Source organism: Zootoca vivipara, chromosome 4 (genome assembly GCF_963506605.1).
Source record: "Zootoca vivipara chromosome 4, rZooViv1.1, whole genome shotgun sequence".
In the NCBI taxonomy this organism is placed as follows: domain Eukaryota; kingdom Metazoa; phylum Chordata; class Lepidosauria; order Squamata; family Lacertidae; genus Zootoca; species Zootoca vivipara.
In genome coordinates, this window is record NC_083279.1 from 81,207,943 (window position 1) to 81,231,668 (window position 23,726).

Consider the following 23,726-nt stretch of genomic DNA (forward strand, 5'->3'; position numbering starts at 1 on the left):
AGAACAAAGGGTACCTTATTCTCCTTCATGCCACACAGAATAATCTTCAACATCTTAAATTTCCAAGGCAGAAAACCAGGCAATTAATTTTAAATGCACTGGCTTTGCAAGAGAGAGATGTTTAATTCTTTAACTAATAAGAAACCTATTTCTCTATAATACAAGCTTTTCAATAATATTAGCACTAGGTTTTTCTCCAAGGAGTGTAAACTGCTGCTGTTCAGGTTTCCATCCATCCATGCCTTTTTCCAGGATACTCCGTTCCAGTTCCCCTTCCCCTGGTTTCCCATCCCCCTAACAGTCAGTGAACTTTCTGCACCCACTGAGCAGGCTCTTTTTAGTTATTCGCCTTAGCTTACTTTTACCCAAACCACTTTTTAAAATGTTGTCTGAACTTTTGGAAACCTTCAGGTTTTCCAGCTTGTTAATACCACCTCCTTCTGCTTTCTTGACAGTGGCATTGCACCTCTGGGTGTCCCTGCAGCTCATAGGGCCAGAAGGTAACGAAAACTGTCTTTGGTGGTAGGGTTCCACCCTGCCCATTATAGGTTAATGAGGTTGAAATGTGGAAAGCCTGTTATTTTATGGATGGGTTTTGATTTTCTGTTGTCAAGATGGTGTGTTAAGAGCATTTTGTCACATCCTTGTTGGACACAGAGCTTCAAGGGCATTCTCAGAAAGTGGTATAGACTAAAAAATAAAATTGCTGAAACTAGCTCCTATCTTTGTTCACATAGCAATTTATATTGACTGAATTAGGGAACAATTAACGGCACTGTAAATGCTCTGTGGTGGGACGCAGGTGGCGCTGTGGTCTAAACCACAGAGCCTAGGGCTTGCCGATCGGAAGGTCGGCAGTGCAAATCCCCCTGACGGGGTGAGCTCCCGTTGTTCGGTCCCAGCTCTTGCCCACCTAGCAGTTCGAAAGCATGCAGTTCAAGTAGATAAATAGGTACCACTCTGAGAGGAAGGTAAACGGCATTTCCATGCGCTGCTCTGGTTTGCCAGAAGCGGCTTAGTCATGCTGGCCACATGAGCTGGAAGCTGTCTGTGGACAAACGCCGGCTCCCTCGGCCTATAAAGCGAGATGAGTGTGCAACCCCAGTCGTCCATGACAGGACCTAATGGTCAGGGGTACCTTTACCTTTACCTAAATGCTCTGTACTTACCTTCCGTGTAAAACTTGATGGTGTGCACACGCAGGCACACACACACACTGGAAAGTGTAGTTTTCAGGCACTTTTCTTGCATGGTATCATTCTTTTGTTGAGTTGGAGAAGGTCTATACAACCCCTTGCTTAACACAGGAAATCTAGAGCACCCTCATGATGCACTGGGGTGAGAACTATAATACACCCTGGAGATTCTTAAAGTAAGCTATTTTTTTCTGTCTCCTGATGCAAAACAGAGACACACCATGTGATAGAACCCAGGTTTGATTAAAAAAGGCACCTACCTATTCAGTAGAAGTACCGTATGTGGCATAACCCTTCTCTGAATATATTAACTCCATGTGCATGGAAAACTAGCACATCAGGACCAGTCTATGGAACCCTTCTTCTTGATATGCTAGTTCCTCTATGTGCAGGGATTTTAACATGGGGAAAATATTCACTCATTCCAACCCCCCTTTGCATTACCCAGGATTATAGCCTATGCTTTCTATGAATATGCACTTTATCCCCAGAAGGCTCTGAAATATACTACACAAGAATAACTCCACAAGCTATCAGCCAAGTCTTGCACCTTACGTATGACTATATCTTAACATGCTGAAAATGCAAGTTGTTTTTCTAGCAGAATTGTGCCTGTGATTCCTCAACATGTGCATGCATTGTGACATTCCAGTTCAACACACGTTGTAAAGCCTTCAGGACATGGAGAATTATGAATTCAGCATACAGGAATCCACTGAAATTATGTCCAGTGATCTTGATGATGTGGACTTGGCTCTCAGTAGCTGAATAGTACCTTAACTTAGGGGGGGGGAAATACTCTTTGCTATTAATTCTTAAAGTCCAGTTGTTGGTTTTTTAAAAAACAGTTCTTCCATTGGTATTGCTTCCAAGGCCAACAAATCTCAATTCAGTCTTTGGCAACAGCTAAAGTGTAGAAAATTTGATGGATGATGTAGCTATTCAGGTTCCATACTACAGCCACAATACATGGAGCAACCAGGAGTTAGTTGTACCCCCTTGCCCAACCCATTTCTGACCTCCCAACTTATACTGTAAAAATATCAATGGTGGCAAATCTTCTAAACTGTAATCTGGACTCTTGAAACTATTAGCGAATTCTTTCTCCACTTGAAACCAATAGCTGATAAAAGAAACACAAAGCATAGCCAAGAGTCCAGGAATGCATTTCTGACTACTCTATTAAAACCAGATGTATTGAGCTTCCATGCATTACACACAAGGATACTCTCAAATCCTTTTTGCAAAGGCTTCACAACTATTTTTGCAAAGGCAGAAAGGGCAAACAGAACACACAACTGATCTACGAACAGCACTTAGTGATGGCGTTTCTCAGTCATTTCATTCAAACACAGCAAAAAAGATGGGCTTTTTTCTTAGGAAAGGGTGTTGTACAATGTAACCGAGATGAGAGCACAGAGGGAACAGTGCTACCGGTATCAGAATTGTCCTTTACACTGACCTGATAGAAAGAACAGCTGGCTATTTTGTGAAGCAACTTTGAAGAATGCTGCGAAATTCTTGTTTCCTTGTTCTTTCCATCAAAGCTGACATTTAAGCCCAGCAACTGCAGCAAACAAAACATTACAGATAAAAGCACTATTTTTGGAAATACCTTAGTGCCATCAATCAATTTTCAAGTTCAAGGGACTACTTTGCGTCCAATAGTAATCATTTTAGAAATATGATACGCAGAAATGCAAGCCACATTTAGCCAGAGACTTATGAGCATGGTTTGTTTGTCATTAAGCTGCTGTGTCAGGTTTGGATGATCCAATAAACCATGGTTTACGTGTGAATCAGGCTATCGAATGCTGAATGGAGTCCAACTTTCATATGTTAGCAAACCATTCATTCTATTCCAACAAAGCAACCTGAACTCCCCAACAGCACATAAGTTGCATGTATACACACCCTGCCCAAGACAGGTTGGTGGGTAGCATTCAAACCCACCACTATGTTCCTGTAATAATAGAAGCAGAGACCAGCTCCCCGCCCATTTAGGCCTGCAGACATCCCACTTCAAAGAGACAATATCACCTGTTTTGGGGTGGATGGGGAAGAATACAGATATTCAAGCATGTATTGGTCCTGTGGAAATCAAATGCTTTTCCAGCCTTGTAATATAGTAACAGTGCACATAATATTTTAAACATGCTTAAATTTCTCTTAAGACAGAACCCACATGGTCAAGAGTTTGCCGTAAGTAAGGGATGGAGTTGCCCCTCCCTTAGGTTTACATAGCTTTAGATGTGGGCATATCAACTCCCACGCCCAGACATTAAATGAGACTATCACAGGTAACAAATAATGTAAGTGTATATTAATATGCTTCAGGCTCTGAGGATCAAATGAATTTTGAAATTGGAATTTCAGGCCAAAATTATGTGCAAATGTGAATTTCCAATTGGGACTTACTTCAATTGGACTTACTTCTCAGTAGAGATGTATAAGACTGCACTGTTATTCTCCAACAAATTTGGCTCCACTTTCGCTGCTAAACACATTTGCTAATTAAACCTAAAGATGAAAGACACTTCCTAATTACAAAAGCAATAATACGGTAGAAAAAAGAATTTATTTTCAGATTATTAAAACTGAGAAATACATACATCTCCGAGTAGTCCATCACCAACATTTACAGGATAATTACAGGACTGGAAAGAAACATTGGTCTCTTTCTGCCTAACTACCTAGGATTAATTCAAGAAACATTTTCTTTTCAAAGGAAGCACAGGTAAACTTTGCATTGAAATGCCACCACAGAAATGCTCTTTACCAATCTAAAGCTTACTGTGTTTGCCACTTCACAATCACATTCATTTGATAATGTGGCAAGTTGCTTTAGGATAAAAGATTTCATCCTACAGAATGCAGAGTATAATGTTTCTGTGCAAACCATTGTGGCTCATGTTGGAAAAACCAACGTGTGCATGAAAATCTTCTCTGCAACAAAAACACCAACTCTAGAGCATTTTAAGTCATATTGTTTATGCATTTATTCTGTGCCACTGGAGTACAAGATGCCTTAAAGGGGACAAAAGAGGCAGAGCAGGATAAATGTGGCTCTTTTTCATTATGCAACTGTACAGTCCTCATGGACCAGTGGAGGAAGACAGTAATTATTATCATCTCCCTTGGCTTATTTCATTTCTTGATTCGTTCTTTTATGCCCTAGTGCATATTGGAAATTACCTTGATAAATGTGTTCTTAATGTGTTATTTCATGTAATATGCTATTCTAGAAGAAATCATAAACAGGTTACGGGGCCAGAAATCCAGAAGGAATGTCTGCCCGTATGCCAAACCCCTCATTTGGCCGATGCCACAGTCAGAAGTTACGTGGGTGACAACTGGGGAGAGGGACTTCTCAGTAGCGACACCCATTTATGGAATTCTCCCCCACAAAGAGGGGGGAATTATTAGCAGTATAGTGGATGCTTGGGTTGCGAACGTGATCCGTGCACCGAAACCCGGAAGTAACCTGTTCCGGTACTTCCAGGTTCTGCGCGGAACGCAACCCGAAGAGACTCAACCTGAAGCAGCTGTAACCCGAGGTATGACTGTAAATGCTAATAAAAAGGAAGCATTCCTCTAGGAACAAAATGGCACAATTGGTGAAATCCTCTGCATGTTTGTGTAGAAGTTACACTGTGTAGAGGTCACACTGAATTAAATGGAACTTGCTCCTAGATTAGTGAGTATTGGACTGTAGCCTGTGTGTCTAACATAGTCTCTCTAAGTGGTCTCTAATTTTAGATTCAAAAACTCTTAAGGCTAACAGATATAGACAATCCTTACAATCTAATCTTTATAATCAAAAAATGCATATTTCTGTGTATTTTCTCATTCCATTAAAACATTTAGAAATAAGTTATAAAAATATTTTATGTCCCCAAAAATACCCTGAAGGCCTTATTTCAAAGAGTTATTGCTCATATCCATGGACTGGCGGGCATCAGCAACAGCATCAGGCACTCGAACAGTCATATTGTTCATAGACTTCTTCAAGCAGATCTGACAACCCAGTCGAGATCTACAGAGGAGAAAAGAGCATTTATATAAACTTGTATAAATGCATGGATGTGGCACTCTTTGGGGGAGGGGAGAAGGTAAATTCAATGGGTTGTATCCAACGAAGTTTTACTCCGAGTACTCCTGTTGAAATTGTTGGACCCAAATTAGTTATGTCCATTGTTTTCAATGGGTCTTCCCCAAGTAGGATTAGCACTGGATACAACCCATTAAATATGATATGTACAAGGGCAGAAATCAAGGAAGAAAAGGCTTAAATTCACATACATTTGCTTGTTGTGATTCTTATAACAGCCCTGTACGGTAGGTCACCATTACGAACATTTTACAACTAAGGCTGAGGGAACATTTCCATTCCCAAGCTGTTCGTCTAAGACTGCATCAATTACTGAGCTTTTGGGTTTGTTTGCTTTTTACCAAATTAATAGGTATGGAATACCACAGGAGAAGACTATCTGCCAAAAATGTTTGCTTGTCAAGTCACACTAAGAGAAACTGACAAGGAAAATGTTTTTGGATGATAGTGAAAAGCTGCATTCAAAATTGTAAAGAAACTGAAAAGTATGGATTTGCTTTGGGCTCTTTCATTGTTTTGAATACAGTAGTTGATTCCAAATTTTAGAAGTAGTCAAAGAAGCTTTAGAGCCAGAGCCGATCTTACAGGTAGGAGCCTGCATCATAGATTGATAAATTAAAGAGTAACCCAGAGGATGCATGGCTGCTTTTATAAAGAGATTACTTTGGGGTATCATGATTAACCATCACAAAGGGAATGTGTCATAGGAAGCTTTGTAGCCATGCATTTCTTTCGTTCCTTGGCATGGCAGTGAGTAAATCAGAAACTTTTGCTTCCATTTTTTATTATTAACTACTGTTTAGTCCTAAAATGTAGTTAGTATCAACTAAGGTTTGTTGAAACAAGCCAGCTTCATAACCCATAGTGTGAAACTGTCTTGTTTCCAATAAAACATAGTTATGATAAGCCACTCTTTGCGGGGTTCATATACTTAGTATGACCTACTGGGTATGTCAGTTCTGGAGTGATACTATAAGATCATTTGGTAGATTTTAAGATGGTTTCACCTTACCTGTCTGTCAATCCATAGGCAAGGTCCAGCATATCCATTTCCTCATCAGTGATTGCATCTAGGTTTTTAAATATATTATCTTCAAAGATTAAGTGGCAAGTGGAGCAGGCAAGTGTTCCTTCACATGCACCTAAAGACAAACGTAACAATTAGGCAGACTAGTAGGCAGACATTTAAGACTTCTGCATTAAATTCTACTGTCGGTAAGATGACTTTCCCAGAACACTTAAAACTGGAAAATGTTCTGGAAGTTTTTTAAAATGACAAATTGATTTAGCCAATTTTACTAAGATTTAACAAACACTAAACAAGTATGCCTGTTGTCTGTTGTCTTTGTCCATGGAGTTTTCTTGGCAGGGATACTGGAGTGGCTTGCCAGTTCCTTCTCCAGGTGGATCACGTTTAGTCAAAACTCTCCACTATGACCTGTCCATCCTGGGTGGCCCTGCATGACATAGCTCATAGCTTCTCTGAGTTATTCAAGCCCCTTCGCCACGACAAGGCATTGATCCATGAAGGGGGAAAGCAATTGATGCTTTTGAATTATGGTGCTGGAGGAGACTCTTGAGAGTCCCATGGACTGCAAGAAGATCAAACCTATCCAGCAGAGTTTGAAATTAGAAGGAATGGTTTCGTTTAAAATGAACATAAGGTGTTCCTTAAACTTCTAAGATAAAAATAGTTCATCAATGACAGAGGGGTTGCAGAATCCTGGCTTTCTTTCTCCTTGTTAAAGATATTTTAGGAAACATGAACTGCAACAAGTATTAATAACCAAATATTAGGATAGTTTCTGTCAAATATGTGTCTTGTAATAACCGGTAACAGAAATAAAGCCAAAATAATTAGGTGAATATAAAAATGTGGTTGTAAACACCATCTTAAGGGCAACAGAGCATTATGCTAAAGGAAGGAAGATTTGCATGAAGCAGGCAAATATGTTTTAAGTCTTTCAGGAGCAGTAAGCTATCTAAATCTGCAATGCCCCCTAGTGACAAAATTTAAGACACAATTTTCAAAAATATAAAAAAAATCAGGAAAATCATTTGTAGCAAATTTAACACTAACTGGTAACCATTTACAATAGTCAGTGAGAATTTCCAACAGGAAAGTTAACTTTTCCCTAACTATCTAGATATTAAAATAAAAAAATTCCTTCAGTAGCACCTTAAAGACCAACTAAGTTTTTATTTTGGTATGAGCTTTCGTGTGCATGCACACTTCTTCAGATACAGTGAAATGGAAGTTTCCAGGCACTTATGTAGAGAAGGGGTGGGGAGGGGTGGGGATGGGGATGGGGGATCACTCAGAAGGGTGGTGGAAATGGGTGATTGACTGACTGATAGCTGTTGATGACCGCAAACGACTGCAAATGGTTTTGCATGAAAAAGCAAGGGTTGAGATGGCTGAAGATCGCTTATCATGTATAATGAGATAAGAACCCGATATCTCTGTTCAAACCAGGTCCCTCCATGGTTTTGAGCTTGGTGATAAGTTGCAATTCAGCAACTTCTCTTTCCAGTCTATTTCTGAAATTCTTTTGTAGTAAGACAGCTACTTTGAGATCTTGTATAGAATGTCCTGGGAGATTGAAGTGTTCTCCTACTGGTTTTTCTGTCTTCTGGTTCCTGATGTCAGATTTATGTCCATTTATCCTTTGGCGTAGGGTTTGGCCTGTTTGTCCAATATAGAGAGCTGAAGGGCACTGTTGGCATTTGATGGCATACACAATGTTAGAGGATGAGCAATTAAATAGTCCTGAGATGGTATGTTGGATGTTGTTGGGGCCAGTAATGGTGTTGTCTGGGTGTATGTGGCAGCAAAGTTGGCATCTGGGTTTATTGCAGGCTCTGGTACCAGTGTCCATGTTAAGTCTGGTGGTTGTATTATTGTGGGTGAGGAGTTGTTTAAGATTGGGTGGCTGTCTGTAGGCAATGAAAGGTCTTCCTCCCAGAGCTTGAGAAAGGGAGCGGTCATTGTCCAGGAGAGGCTGTAGATCTCTGATGATGCGTTGTACTGTTTTAGCTTGGGAGCTGTATGTGATGACTAGTGGTGTTCTGTTATTTTCTTTTTTGGGTCTGTCTTGCAGCAGGTTCTCTCTAGGTATCTGTCTGGCTCTGTTGATCTGTTGTTTAACTTCATCAGGTGGATATTTTAGTTCTAAAAAGGTTTGCTGTAGATCTCTTAGGTGAGATTCTCTGTCTGTAGAGTTGGAACAGATGCGGTTGTAACGTAAGGCCTGGCTGTATACGATGGATTGTTTGGTATGTTTGGGATGGTAGCTAGAAGCATGTAGATATGTTTGTCGGTCAGTTGGTTTTCTGTATAAGGTGGTGTCTATACGTCCATCCTGTATTTTTATAGTAGTGTCCAAAAAATGTATTTCTTGCATAGATTGGTTCATTGTTAGGTTGATGGTGGGGTGAAAGTCATTGAATGTCTGGTGGAAGGTTTCCAGGGTCTGTTGTCCATGTGTCCAGATAATAAAAATATCGTCAATGTATCGCAGGTACAGGAGAGGTTTGAGTGGGTAGGAGTTAAGGAAACGTTGTTCTAAATCTGCCATGAAGATGTTGGCATACTGTGGGGCCATGCGGGTGCCCATGGCTGTGCCGCTGATCTGGAGGAACAGGTCATCACCAAATTTGAAGTGGTTGTGGGTAAGGACAAAGTGGCAGAGTTTGGTAGCAAAGTCCGCTGTGGTTTTATCTGAAATGGTGTTCCTTATGGCTTGTAAACCATCATTGTGTGGGATGTTGGTATATAGAGATTCCACATCCATAGTGGCTAGTATAGTATTGTTAGGAAGATTGTTCAAATATTGTATTTTCCTCAGAAAATCTGTGGTGTCACGTACGTAGCTGGGAGCACTGATAGCATATGGTTTCAGAACAGAGTCCATATAGCCGGAAACACCCACTGTAATGGTGCCAATACCTGAGATGATGGGGCGTCCTGGGTTTCCTGGTTTGTGTATTTTGGGTAGAAGATAGAAAGTTCCTGGCCGAGGTTCCGCTGGTGTGTTTGTGAGGATCTGTTCTTGGATGTGTAGGGGTAGCTCCTTAATAATCTTGTTCAGTTCTTTTTTGTATGCTTGTGTGGGGTCTGAGTCCAATTTCATGTAAAAGGCAGTATTGGAAAGTTGTCTGTGGGCCTCTTGGATGTAATCAGTTTTGTTCATGATGACGACAGCTCCACCCTTGTCTGCCTCTTTAATTATAATGTCTGGGTTGTTCCTGAGATTTTCTATGGCTCTCCTTTCAGCATGGTTTAGATTTTGTTGTAAGCGATGGTGTTTTCTGGTCACATCCGTTTGGATTCTGTGGCGGAAGCATTCGATGTACAGATCTAGTGTGGTATTGCGTCCATCAGGAGGGGTCCATGTGGAGTCCCTTTTTGTGTAACTTCTTTTCGGTGGTAGTTGGTGGTCAATGTTCTGTTCATTGATGCGTTTGGAGGGTGATGGTTGTTCCCCAGTAAGTTGAGAGGTGTTGTGTTGTGGGGATGTAGTTTGTTCTACTTTGTCTTGTTCTTGTGTGTGATGAAAATACTCCTTCAGGCGTAAACGGCGGAAAAATGCTTCCAGGTCCCCGCAGAACTGAATCATGTGTTGGGATTTGGCAGGGCAGAATGATAGTCCCCGTGAAAGGACGGATTCCTCAGCTGGGCTGAGTGTTTGCTGTGAAAGATTGACAATGTTGTTGATCTTGTTTTGATTGGTGGCCTGTAGGTTGGAAAGGTTGCAGAGTTTTTTATTTTTCTGGTTCTTCAGTAACTCCAGTTGAGAGTGGTAAATGGTTTGTTTTTCCTTGTGGAACTTCTGCCAGGCCGGGTGATTCCTGATGGAGTTCTCCAGTGCAGAGAGTTCCTCCTTTATTAACTTCTGTTTGGAATACAGAACGCCGATAAGATGTTTCAGCAGTTTCTTAGATAAAGTGTGGCATAGTTTTCTGGCATATTCTGTGGGATAAGTTGATTGAAGAGGGTTCTTAATTCTAAGACCCTTAGGTACAATGTCCAGGTTTTTGCATTTAGATAGAAAGAGGATGTCAGTTTGTACCTGGGCAAGTTTCTTGGTGAGGTTGATGGACTTCCATTTCATGCGGCTCAATGTGGTGCCTTCCATAGTTCTGGTTACAGGTAGGTAGCCGTGTTGGTCTGGATCGAAGTAAAATAAAAAAATTCCTTCAGTAGCACCTTAAAGACCAACTAAGTTTTTATTTTGGTATGAGCTTTCATGTGCATGCACACTTCTTCAGATACAGTGAAATGGAAGTTTCCAGGCACTTATGTAGAGAAGGGGTGGGGAGGGGTGGGGATGGGGATGGGGGATCACTCAGAAGGGTGTGGAAATGGGTGATTGACTGACTGATAGCTGTTGATGACCGCAAACGACTGCAAATGGTTTTGCATGAAAAAGCAAGGGTTGAGATGGCTGAAGATCGCTTATCATGTATAATGAGATAAGAACCCGATATCTCTGTTCAAACCAGGTCCCTCCATGGTTTTGAGCTTGGTGATAAGTTGCAATTCAGCAACTTCTCTTTCCAGTCTATTTCTGAAATTCTTTTGTAGTAAGACAGCTACTTTGAGATCTTGTATAGAATGTCCTGGGAGATTGAAGTGTTCTCCTACTGGTTTTTCTGTCTTCTGGTTCCTGATGTCAGATTTATGTCCATTTATCCTTTGGCGTAGGGTTTGGCCTGTTTGTCCAATATAGAGAGCTGAAGGGCACTGTTGGCATTTGATGGCATACACAATGTTAGAGGATGAGCAATTAAATAGTCCTGAGATGGTATGTTGGATGTTGTTGGGGCCAGTAATGGTGTTGTCTGGGTGTATGTGGCAGCAAAGTTGGCATCTGGGTTTATTGCAGGCTCTGGTACCAGTGTCCATGTTAAGTCTGGTGGTTGTATTATTGTGGGTGAGGAGTTGTTTAAGATTGGGTGGCTGTCTGTAGGCAATGAAAGGTCTTCCTCCCAGAGCTTGAGAAAGGGAGCGGTCATTGTCCAGGAGAGGCTGTAGATCTCTGATGATGCGTTGTACTGTTTTAGCTTGGGAGCTGTATGTGATGACTAGTGGTGTTCTGTTATTTTCTTTTTTGGGTCTGTCTTGCAGCAGGTTCTCTCTAGGTATCTGTCTGGCTCTGTTGATCTGTTGTTTAACTTCATCAGGTGGATATTTTAGTTCTAAAAAGGTTTGCTGTAGATCTCTTAGGTGAGATTCTCTGTCTGTAGAGTTGGAACAGATGCGGTTGTAACGTAAGGCCTGGCTGTATACGATGGATTGTTTGGTATGTTTGGGATGGTAGCTAGAAGCATGTAGATATGTTTGTCGGTCAGTTGGTTTTCTGTATAAGGTGGTGTCTATACGTCCATCCTGTATTTTTATAGTAGTGTCCAAAAAATGTATTTCTTGCATAGATTGGTTCATTGTTAGGTTGATGGTGGGGTGAAAGTCATTGAATGTCTGGTGGAAGGTTTTTTTATTTTACTTCGATCCAGACCAACACGGCTACCTACCTGTATCTAGATATTGGTTGTTTTGCTTGTTTTCCCTTGTTAGTTAGATAACTGGAAATTTCATATATTGGCATGTCAAACAGTAAAGTATGGGCGCATCTTACGCACATTTAACTTGCATGAGTTCAGCCAGAGAAATTGGAAACATATCCTGAATAATGAAATACAGTTACTTTATAGTCATGAGGCAACCAATTAAATTTGGAGATCTCTTGCAAAATGCATTGTAGAATAAAATTAATCCAACTGAATTTTTGGAGAAAGACCATTTTTTCAGGCAAAGCTACCATTTACTCAGAGACCAATGTCAAATGAAACTCATGCCTGTTTCAGAATGCACTATTTTGGCTTACTATTAAAATTCACTGGCTTTGAAGCTCTCTAGTAAAAAATCGTCTCTCCCATTCAAATCAGTAGGACCTAGAAGAAAGCATCCAAGACTAGATCCAACTAGTCAAACAAAGTAAAACAATATTTCCTTTCCCTAAGAACTCTTATTCTCTAGTTACAGGGAAGTACTTACCAAATCCATCTATATCTAGGTTGTTATCAACCACAACATCTAGAAGAGAGTCCCCAACCTTCCCTTGGGCTGTTAGCTTGTCACCATCACGATTTATAAAGTGCACAGTAACTTTATCTTCTGAGCTGAAAAACATTAAAGAAACAACTATCTTTAGCAGCCTTTACCTATAGTAGTGTGAAGGATTCAAAAGGATCACAGAATCATAGAATTGTAGAGTTGGAAGGGACTCCAAGGATCACCTAGTACAGTGGTACCTCTGGTTAAGAACTTAATTCGTTCTGGAGGTCCGTTCTTAACCTGAAACTGTTCTTAACCTGAGGTACCACTTTAGCTAATGGGGCCTCCTGCTGCTGCCGTGCTGCCAGAGCATGATTTCTGTTCTCATCCTGAAGCAAAGTTCTTAACCCGAGGTACTATTTCTGGGTTAGCGGAGTTTGTAACCTGAAGCGTTTGTAACCCGAGGTACCACTGTACAAGCCCCTGCAATGCAGGAATCTCAGCTAAAGCATCCATGACAGATGGTCATCTAACCTCTGCTTAAAAACCTCCAAGGAAGAAGAGTCCGCAACCTCCCAAGGGAAATTGTTCCACTGCCAAACAGCTCTTAATATCAGAAAGTTTTTCCTGCTGCTTAGTCAGAATCTCATTTCTTGTAACTTGAAGCCATTGGCTGCAGCTCCATCCTTACATATTTAAACTCTAATCACCAGGTTGAGCATTGCTTTCCTTTTGTGTGAAGACAGAGGCAAAGCAGGTGTTGAGTAGTTCTGTCTTCTCTCTGTCACCCAATAGCATTTCTACATCTTCTCAATGCAGAGGACCTAGCACAGGGATCCCCAAACTGCGGCCCTCCAGATGTTTTGGCCTACAACTCCCATGATCCCTAGCTAACAGGACCAGTGGTTAGGAAAGATGGGAATTGTAGTCCAAAACATCTGGAGGGCCGAAGTTTGGGGGTGCCGTCCTATCACTTTCTTGTTCTTCCTCTTACTTTGGACATAGCCAAAGAAACCTTTTAAAATTATTCGTAACCCCTCTTGCAAGCATGAGCTGATGTTGAGCTTTAGCCAGCCTGACCTTCACCCTGCAACTGTTGCCTACTCATGCATACTACTCCCTTGTGATTTCCTCTTTCTTCCACTTCTATACATGCCCTTCTTAACTTTCATCTTATCTGTAAACTCCTTATGCAGCCACACCAGTTTCCTCAGATGCCTAAGGATATTAGTTAAGTTAAGCAACCCAACAACAAACTGTGAATAATTGGACCACTTTGAGGAGAAAATTGGTTGAAGATTAGAACACTTTTGATAAATATAGATCTTTTACTGCAATCCTTTAGTGTAGCTATAAATATATTTAGTTTACTTAAACATATCCAAAAACATTTTTTTAGTACTCTCAAGTTGAGACTTTTATTGTTATTGCTCAGTTTCTTTAGTAGTCATTGCTATCAGAATTATTGAATGCAACCTCTTATTGTGATCCCTTTAAAGTGGAGAATGTTCTCTGCTTAATATCTCCATCAAAAGTTGGTTTCCAGAACTTTTGTTTGATTGGAAGCCATTAAATTAACAGTAGTTAACCATGGATGCAAGTGAAACTGTGCTTCGTAGCTTTTTATCTATAGTATACGGTTGATAAACTGCATTATAACCAAAGTTCTCTGGCTGGTTTTAGAGATTAAAAATATAACAAACATTATAATCAAACAATAAAATGCAATCAAAACAGTGCCATCATAATATCACAACTTGCTTTTAAAACAGAGTGGAAAAGGAAAAGATCTTACAGGAGCAAATCAACACAAAACTGAGAGCACAGCACACCTGAAGCAGCATTCGAAACTCCCATTGTTCTAGGCACATTTTGTGATGGGGAATTTCATTAATACGAACAGTTTCTGAGCTCTGGGGGAAGTACTGTGCCTAAGATTAAAACTACTACTGCTGGAACGAAAGGAGGACCCTTTTCTGCCTCCCCACTTCCAGCCATTCTCTGAGGACTGGAGAAGGGACCCTCATAAGAATATTAGGGGGTGGGCAGGGCAAGAATGGCTTTGTTTTTTGCAGTCTTCAAATGAGGACCAGACCATGTGAAAAATGAATATAAGATTTTAGCTGTTCATTCATTTTCAGCTTTGTATTCTTGTTATAAAAAAGCGTACCTAGACATTCCGTTGCAGCGCTCATAACCTAGGTTTAAGCTGCCATTCAGCTACTAGCTTTCATATCTCAGTTTCTAACACTGACCTAGAGCTTCTTCCCAGTTAGAAAAGTGAGAATGCCTAGCAATATAATGGAATAAAGACACCACAAAAAACTATTAATAAAAAATAGGTTGAGATGATGTTGGTGCCATGTAGCCCTCCCTAAGGAGAGCATTTGATGGATGGTGAGCTATTACATAAAAGGCCTGCTCTCTTGTCACCACCCTCCAGACCTCTTCCCCAGGTGGCATGCAGAGAAGGTCTTCAGAACTAGTTTAAACACTTATAAGAAACAGTTTCTAGCAGATCACTTGCTTGCAATGCTTTCAGCCTCTGTAGTAGTAGCAGCTGTAAGCATGAGATATACTCCTTTGTTATGGGAACTTGTTTGGCTGCTGGAAGGAGTCTTATTTGTCACAAGCAACCACACTTTTCTTTTGTCACAGTCTGAAAATTTGCAGTTTTTGCTGTGTATTTTTTTCCTGTTGGCTAGGAATAGGTGATAGCTCTGAAAGAGCTCAGCTCTGATCACTGTGAGTTGCTTAACAGGAAGATTTAGTTCTATGCATTGTCTGAAGCTTTCCCTCACAGTTCAAGTATTTCTGTAATTCACAGGATTCTATTCTCTATGGATTATTCGATGTGGATCAGGATTACACAGAAAAGCTTGTGTTTTTCAGTAGGTATAGAGCTTTCTTTCTTTAGGGGAAATTGAGCTTTCCATGTTCCAATCATTAGGGTTTGCCTGTTGAGAGTTCTCCAATTTCTTTAAGGATTGATTTATCATAAAAGCTCATTACCACAATCCAAGCATGCATATGGTTTCTCTCCTGTATGGTCTTTAATATTGTTTATCCCTAGACTAAAGCTTTTCCCTTGCTCCAAAAATGTATATATAGTTTCCCACATGTGAATTCTTAGAAGTGATGCAAGATTGTGCATCAAAGTGAACATCTTTCCACACTCCAAAGTTTTAAATGTTTGTATGCTTGTTTGTTGCCTCACACACAGATAGAAGCAAAGCACCTGTGTACAAGGAAATAATATCTAAGACACAATATGAGAGAGAAAAGGAATGGGGAGGGATGAGTAAGAAAAGCAAATTCAACAACTGATCCCATAAAGCAGTAAACTCATTCTTGGAATACTGAGCCTTCTATTGCTGAAAGAGCACCATCCAGAACCTTGGGGAAACCTAAAAATTTGCATTAGTACAAAAACACTTTAGTAAAACAAGACAAAAGAAAAACATAAGGAAATGAACTCCTCCAAACATCCTAACAAGGATGGTGTAAGCCCAGTAAAATTATAAAGATAATTTTGCTTTATCTTTCATGTGACTGGCCTATTAATTTTACTTAAGATTTCTGATCTGACCTACTATCACCAAATAGGTCAGGTATAAAATTCTATTTTGTATTAAAAGGACAAAAAATTATTTTAAATTAAGTATGATGGTATCCCCTTTAAATTATTCAGCATTGTGTGGCATGATTTATTATGATGCCACATTCAATATTATGATGCCATTTTCAATTCTTGTCAAATATCCCCTCATTCCCTCTCCCCACTCCAGAAGACAGTGATAAGCTATTCTCAAGAACATGCCATGAGACATAATCAAAGATGAAAGAATGACCTTGTTTATCTGCAAAATTCAGTCAAGTATTTGCTAATTTGATGGTTAGTTAACGTCACAAATTTTTACAAAGCTTAAAACAATAGCATTTAAAGATAATGAATTTCTACACACAAACCTTCCAAGGTCTTTTTGCTTCTTATGTGGAATTTTATCTGCAGAAAGATCAGAACTGACTTGAAATTCATGCATTTCCCCCCTCCATACCCCCTAAAAGAATTAGACAACTGTTATAGGGATATCCTTTGTTTATTTGAACATTTATTCATTTTTAAAATGTAACCTCATTTGGGTCTCAAAGCAGCTTATCAAAAATAAAAAATATGCAAAATTTGAAACATAAATGAAAACACTGAAGAATGAAACATCAGCACATAAATCAAAGTGCAAAGGCCTCCTGAAATAAAATCCTATTCTCCTGATGTCTGATGCTTGGCAGGGACAGTGCCTGCCTGACTTCTAATGGGAGGGAGTCCAGAGTGTTAATCACATATCAATCTGGGACACATAGTCTATGTTGCTCAGGGCTTAATACATTAGCACAAGAACTATGAACCTGGCCCAGTAGCAGGTCTTTTAACACTAGCGCCATGCGCTCAGGATAGTTTGTTCCCATCACCAGTCTAGCTGCAACATTTTGCACTAGCTAAAGCTTGTAGATCAAACCCAGGGCAGCCCCACATAGAATGCATTGCAGAAATCCAGTCTTGCGGTTACCAATGCATGGACCACAGCTAGCATACTGTACCAGTCAAAACTGACAAAAGGAACTCCGAGCCACTGGGGCTACTTGTGCCTCAGGTAACAAATATGGTTCCAGGAGTATGCCCAAACTTAATATTTGCTGCATTAGAAGGAGTGCAACTGACCTATCACCTAGATCTGGGCCAAACACACACACACCCTGACACTGAGAGATAAAAATATGCTCTCCTCTGCAGAATCAGGGAGTTTCTGTTTATTTGAATGCAGGATCTCCTACTTGAACTGTCACTTCCATTCACAAAATTATCAACTCACTAAGTTACAGCCAGAGGCTTTCAAAGGAAAACATGAATAGTACCAACATATTGCAGGTTATATGCACATACATTTGAAATACAATGGTAAATACAGTCCTCCAATTACATATTATGCGCATTTAACTTGCACAATTTCAATTGTATGTGGTTGAAAGTTAAATGCAAGTTAAATGCAAGCAAGACAAAGGAAAACTTGGTGCAAAAGAGTTTTTAAGCTCTCCCCTTGGGAAGGAAGGCCCTCTCTATGCATCAGGCCTGGGATGCTTCCATGAGATCAAGCAGGAACTTGGACAGCTCCATGAGATATTGTGACAGCATTTGGCTCTGGAAGCCCAGAGATGCTCAAACGGGGGTGGTTTTTTGCGTACAGTCGTACCTCGGGTAACGTACGCTTCAGGTTGCGTACTTTTCAGGTTACAAACTCCGCAAACCCGGAAGTGTTTACTTCCGGGTTCGCCGTGGTGCGCATGTGCAGAAGCGCACTTTTGCGGTTGTTTGGGTTGCGTACTTTTCGGGTTATGTACCACACCCCGGAACGAATCAGGTACATAACCTGAGGTACCACTGTATACACAGAACCTCTGGAACCAAACCCCCCACATAATATGTGACTGTACTGTACAGCAATTCAAAGTTATATACTGTACAAGCAAGACTGTGCTGCCACAAGTCAAATCCATGTTATGGGGAAATACCACTCCAGTACACACTACAGCACATATTGTACTGTACATACACAACAGCATCTCTTGCAGTTTTGTCTTTAACCTACAAGACCGAGGAGCAAGCACTAGCATAATGTGACAAGGGACATGTGATGGGGCATTGCCATAGCTCACAAGCCTATCATGTTGGAGGATCTCTTTCTAGCCTCACTTTTCACTATCTCTGGATTCTCTCTTTCAAAAGCATCTTCTTCTGTAACCCTGCTCACTGTGACAAAATTGTAATATGGTTTGGAAAGGAAGCAGGCAGTGAAGCAGGAGTGAAGACCACCCTTCAAAAGGACATGCAACAATTTTAACATGCCTGGAGAAGCAGCAACTATGACATACCATGTAGCTTAAACCCACACCATCCCAGGTACAGTGTGCAACTGTCCTTGTCCTGCACAGAACGTTAAGTTCTCAGTCAACAAGCATCTCAGTCAACTGTAAATATATTACACAAGGGGTTGATTATAGTCAGCTTTCTTGTAGAAGATTATGCCAGCCTTTCTTGCATCACCAAATGGTGGTTAAAGAAGGGATTTGCCTCTCCCAAACGTGTCCTCTAGACCAGGCATCCCCAAACTTCAGCCCTCCAGATGTTCTGGACTACAATTCCCATCTTCCCTGACCACTGGTCCTGTTAGCTAGGGATCATGGGAGTTGTAGGCCAAAACATCTGGAGGGCCGCAGTTTGGGGGTGCCTGCTCTAGACTGCACTGTATAAACCAGCCTAGGCTTGAGGGGCAGTGTGTGGCTATCTTTGAGATAGCCTACATGTGAAGATATGTAAAAACTGTAAAAGAGTGCGTGAAAGTAGGATAATTGCTTACGTATATCAAGAATGCGTCAAGGATGTTTGTGCAGGAAAAGTTCAGCCTTGAGCTGGTTTGATAGGAAGTAGGGACCCTGAACTTCTTGCTGAATCATCCAGTTCACAATGCAAGCATGATATTCTTCTGAGAAATTGACTTAATTTCTATGCTTGTGTAAAGCTAAGGCAAGGGATTGACTCTATATAAGCCTGTATAATTTGCTAAAATTGCCTTAAACATCACAATTGTGTGCTTATTGAAGAAATCCCATACACAGTGATTTGATCTCACTGACTATGTACCCTGTCTAAACAGTCATCCAGATTTGAGTGTTTGTACCTGCGATGGAAACATGTTGGTCAAAGTGCTGATGACCGCAACACACACTATCTTGAGGGACCATTCATGCTTGAATCAGCCTTATCAGAAGCCGCTCGGGACTTTGTGGCCTCCAGAACAATCATAACTCTATATTGGGGGAAGATGATCTGCGGATAGGGGAGCAGAGTTTGCCTCCATTGTCATGAACAGATCATTACTTGATCATGTTTAATATCAATGCTGCCTGTAACAGGGGCAGGGAACCCAATCTCATGATTAAGCTCTGAAGACGGATGGGTCCTGAGGTTATAAAACTGCAGATTTAGCTGGTGACCCTGCCAAAACCAGGGAAGATGGCCAGCATGTCAATACAAACACTCCTAAGCACCCTTGATTCAGTCCCAGAGCTGCAGCAGTTTCTTTATATTCCAAGGAGCTGAGGGTGATACAGCAATAAGGCCAATAGCTTTAATGTAAATGGCAAAAGTCTTGAAAAAAATACAACGAAACACAGGAAATAACCTATTTACAGTCTTAATGTCGAAGATGTCAGCAAAGAAGCAATACTTTTCCATCAGTATTGCATCTGCTCAAAATCATTCAGTGGAGTTTTTTCATGTGGTGAAGGGCCTCCTGAAGGTGGACATAGGGAAGAGGCTCTAGAACTCTCAAGAGCCTACTGTGAGGAATTAGCTATAATATATTTAGGAAATGAAGCCACTCATATTCATGTTGACATGCATGCTATACTTTTGAATTTCAGAATGGTTTGGGACTGAGTTACTACTTCAATGAACACTTGCACCTGGATCAACCTACCTGTGCCACTTTTGGCTCTAGCTGTCACCCACCACTGACTTCAACCCCCATCCCAGATTACCCTCAGGGGAATGTGGCTCTTGGGGAAAAGAGGGTTTCCCACCCCTACACCAACCACTACACAACACTGGAAGCTTCTTTATGGTTTTATATATAACCCCAAGCAAACCTAAAACCCTGAATGAACTGGACTTCACTTTCAACAACTCAAAATCCTCAAGCCTATTACGCATGGGTTTCCTCAAATGACGCAGAGACCTATACAACCTTCTCTCCTTACATTTGACATGGGGCACTTGTGACCCTTCAGATGTCATCAGACTCCATCAGCCCCAGAAATCAAAGATAATGGGAACTGGAGTCCAACAACACTGGAGGGTGACAGCTTCCCCACATCTATTTTACTTCTTTCCTTCCTCTAGAAAGCGCTTAAGGCAGCACACCCATGGTTCTGGAGCCTACACCTACTTTATTCCTACAACCCCATGAGGTAGGTCAGTTGGGGAGTAAGTGAGTGCGTGTGAGTGACTGAGACAGAGGGTATGTGTTAGAGAGAGAGAGAGAGAGAGAGGGTATGTGTGCGAGAAAGAGTGTGTGAGGGAGAGGTGAGTGGGTGTGAAAAAAGAGTGTGTTAGGAAATAAGCAACTATCTTACTTTTAGAAGACATCTGCAGTCCTGTTTAGGGAAGTTCTTAATGTTTGGTGTTTTGAGGTTTCTGTTGGGAGCCGCCCAGAGTGGCTGGGGCAACCCAGCCAAATGGTCAGGGTAAAGGTAAAGGGACCCCTGACCAGTTGTGTCCAACTCTGGGGTTGCGGCGCTCATTTCACGTTACTGGCCGAGGGAGCCAGCGTACAGCTTCCAGGTCATGTGGCCAGCATGACAAAGCCGCTTCTGGCGAACCAGAGCAGCACATGGAAACGCTGTTTACCTTCCCGCTGTAGCAGTACCTATTTATCTACTTGCACTTTGACGTGCTTTCGAACTGCTAGGTTGGCATGAGCTGGGACCGAGCAACGGGAGCTCACCCGTCACGGGGATTCGAACCGCCAACCTTCTGATCGGCAAGCCCTAGGCTCTGTGGTTTAACCCACAGCGCCACCCGCGTCTCCAAATGGTCAGGGTACAAATAATAAAATTATTATTAATATTATTAAATTGACAGTGTGCGAGAGAAGCAGGGGCGTCCAACTCCCAATAGACTGTGATCTACTCAACACTATTAAAAAACTGGCAGTGATCTACCAACCCATTGTTGTAAAAAAAACTAGCAGTGATCTATCCAAAGTTTTTGAGCTTTTTTAGTTGTGGAGCTCTTTTAGAAAGCCAAAGTTGTGGGTATTTTTGCTTTTTTCTAAGGAGATCGCTTGGGGAAGGGAAATCAACCAGGATCTAGCAGGAATCCCTCCCCCCCCCAATCTACCAGTATTTCACGATCTACCTGTTGGAAATGCCTAGCCTAGATGATCGTGGGGTCCCTTCCAACTTTATACTGTATAGTGATATAGTCAACAGTTATATGGGTGTTTTATGGTGGCCTATGCTCGCAATGCCGAATAAAGGTTTGGCGAAGTAAGTCAGCACGTAGTTCTATACAGAGGGAGAGAGTGTGTGTGTGAAGGTGAGGGGATGAAAGAGAATGTGAGATTGACAGCGCGTTAAGCGCGCGCGCGTGTCCCCACTCCCAGGCCCCCCTGACGAGAGGCAGCCTCCCCTCCGCTCTTGAACAGAGAGGCTGAAGCTGGAGCAAACCCCACAGAGACTCCGTGAGAGGAAGAGCGGGAGAGAGGTCGCGAGGAAACGCGCCGCGAAGGGCGACCAAGCACAACCTTCCCGCTTACCTGAGCGGCGCCCGGGCCGAGGCGTGGAACAGCCGCGACGGGCCCAGGCTGGCAGCGGCAACCCAGCCGCCTCCGGCCCCCCGGGAGGCCGAGAGAAGCCGGCAGCCGGAGGAGGCCGCAGCCCGGAGGAGAGCGGCGGTGCTGGTAGCAGCCATCACACGGCAGCGGCGGCGGTAATCGAGGAAGGGACTCTCCGTCAGTCTCGGCAGCAGCGGAAGAGGCTGGAACTGCGGCTTCCTTTCACTTTCCCCTCAGGACGACTAAAGTCCGAAGGCCGGGCCCTCCCCCTTACGCAACCGGCACCAGCTGCGGCTATTCTCGTAAGCATTTAGTATGCGCCGCCTGGCGGCTCGCTTAGAACGAGTCCCCGCAAAGTGCGCAGGGCGGGCGCTTTCCTTAGCGTAGGCGGAGCGCTCCCAAGTTGCGCAAAAAGGCGCCTTCGGGTTCACAGAGTTTGGCCTTGAAGGGCGGCTCTTGCTTGCCCAACTCTCCGCCTCCGCCAAGGCCGTCCTGCTGCTCGTGTCAGGGGAGCGCGAAAAAAATACTCACTGCCTTGCAAGGTTGCTTCCAAGGTTGCAACCCGACACTTGGAAGGCCGTTCTGCATTGTTTTATGCTTTCTGGCTGCCCCCACGACCATATTATAAAGCACCGCTATACAGTACGCCCCCCCCCACCCCATGTATTTATTATCAATAAGAAATTGGGTGTGAATGTTAAGTCTCAATTTCGGGCACACCAAAATCTCACTCTGCCTGCCTTTTCGTCTGCAAATTTTGTCACCCATTCCTTCAGGTCAAGTGCTTGGGCACGTTCAAATGATATGTAGTTGCCGGGCCAACTAGTCTCACTTTGCAACAACATTGTTGCAAAAGAATATTTATATATATATGTTTGAGCTTTGAGAATCTTTTGTTCACTGCTGGCCACTGAGAGTGGAAATGTGAGAAGAATCCTTGGAGCAACAGAAACACCAGGCACATTATTCAGAAGTTTTTGTTGTACAGTATTATGAAGATAAGTTCTCATTGTGGTGGCATGGCAAATTCAGTGCCAAAAAGCTGAAGTGAGAGGTAGTCCTATGTTCTGGGGCATGCTGTAGTTTATTTGTGTTGTGTATATTGCGTTCATTACAGCGAAATGCACAATAAGCTGAAAGTTTATGTTCTGAACGTTCCTCCTGTTTCTGTTGACCTAAAGGTAACCTAACCATTGCTGCCAAGTCTCCCGTTTTTCACGGGAAACCCCCGGATTTTAATCCATTTCCCGCTGTTATCCCAAATAGAAAAAAATCTCGGAAATCCCCTGGATTTCCTACTTGCCAGGGAGGCTCCATTTCGGATGCCACTCTGCCCATGTCTGGGCACCGGAAATCGGGCAGAGCGGCACTGGAAGTTGCTTCTACGTATGTCTGTATTGAATTACAGTGGAAATTGGAGTTCTTGGGAGAGTCCAGAAATAAATGATAAATTACAAGAGTTCTTGTAATTTATCATTTATTTATGGTCTCTACGTATGTCTGGACATGTGTAGAAGCGACTTCTGGTGCTGCTCTGCCCATGTCTGGGCACCGGATTTCAGGCAGCGCCGGCACTGGAAGTTGCTTCTACGCATGTCCAGACATGCGTCTTCCGGTGCCGCACCGCTGCTGATCCCACATTTTTCAGTGGGAGACTTGGCAGCTATGAACCTAACCTAAAAGCAAATAGTTGGAATTTAACTATCTTGCAGCTTCCAGTACTTAACCGTTAAATACTGAAACCACAAGACAATGATTCCTGGGTAAAATAACTGGATAGTCCAGTCCTGCCAGAGCACACGCTACCCTGAATTTCATCATTAAGCCTCACAGTTCTTTATCCAATTACCCAAAGTGATGGAGAAAGAACAAACATCTCCTTGCCACTCTTCCACCTGGACTGCTTCCCAAGAGGTAAACCGAATCAACTGGTGTCAAGCCCTAAGGCATGAAGGCAAGGATTTGGTGAA

General features: G+C 42.2%; 1 protein-coding gene across 1 annotated transcript; it reads right to left on the reverse strand.

Annotated features, from left to right (window-relative positions):
• Positions 1 to 3,755: 3,755 nt before the first annotated feature.
• Positions 3,756 to 22,035, reverse strand: FDX1 (ferredoxin 1). Its single transcript, XM_035115864.2, has 4 exons — positions 21,739 to 22,035; positions 12,365 to 12,489; positions 6,320 to 6,449; positions 3,756 to 5,232 (listed from the first exon to the last, which is right to left on the reverse strand). The coding sequence occupies exons 1-4, from the start codon at positions 21,891 to 21,893 to the stop codon at positions 5,112 to 5,114; spliced, it is 531 nt and encodes a 176-aa protein (XP_034971755.1). The 5' UTR covers positions 21,894 to 22,035; the 3' UTR covers positions 3,756 to 5,111.
• Between the last annotated feature and the right edge of the window lie 1,691 nt (positions 22,036 to 23,726).

Bases quoted from the DNA above. Each gene is read 5' to 3' on its own strand.
- FDX1 (XM_035115864.2), bottom strand. From the start codon at position 21,893: ATGGCTGCTACCAGCACCGCCGCTCTCCTCCGGGCTGCGGCCTCCTCC. The intron at 6,450-12,364 runs GTAAGTACTTCC...GTTTGTCTTTAG, and splicing joins CCTAGATATAGATGGATTTG to GTGCATGTGAAGGAACACTT. The intron at 5,233-6,319 runs GTAAGGTGAAAC...TCTCCTCTGTAG, and splicing joins GCCTATGGATTGACAGACAG to ATCTCGACTGGGTTGTCAGA.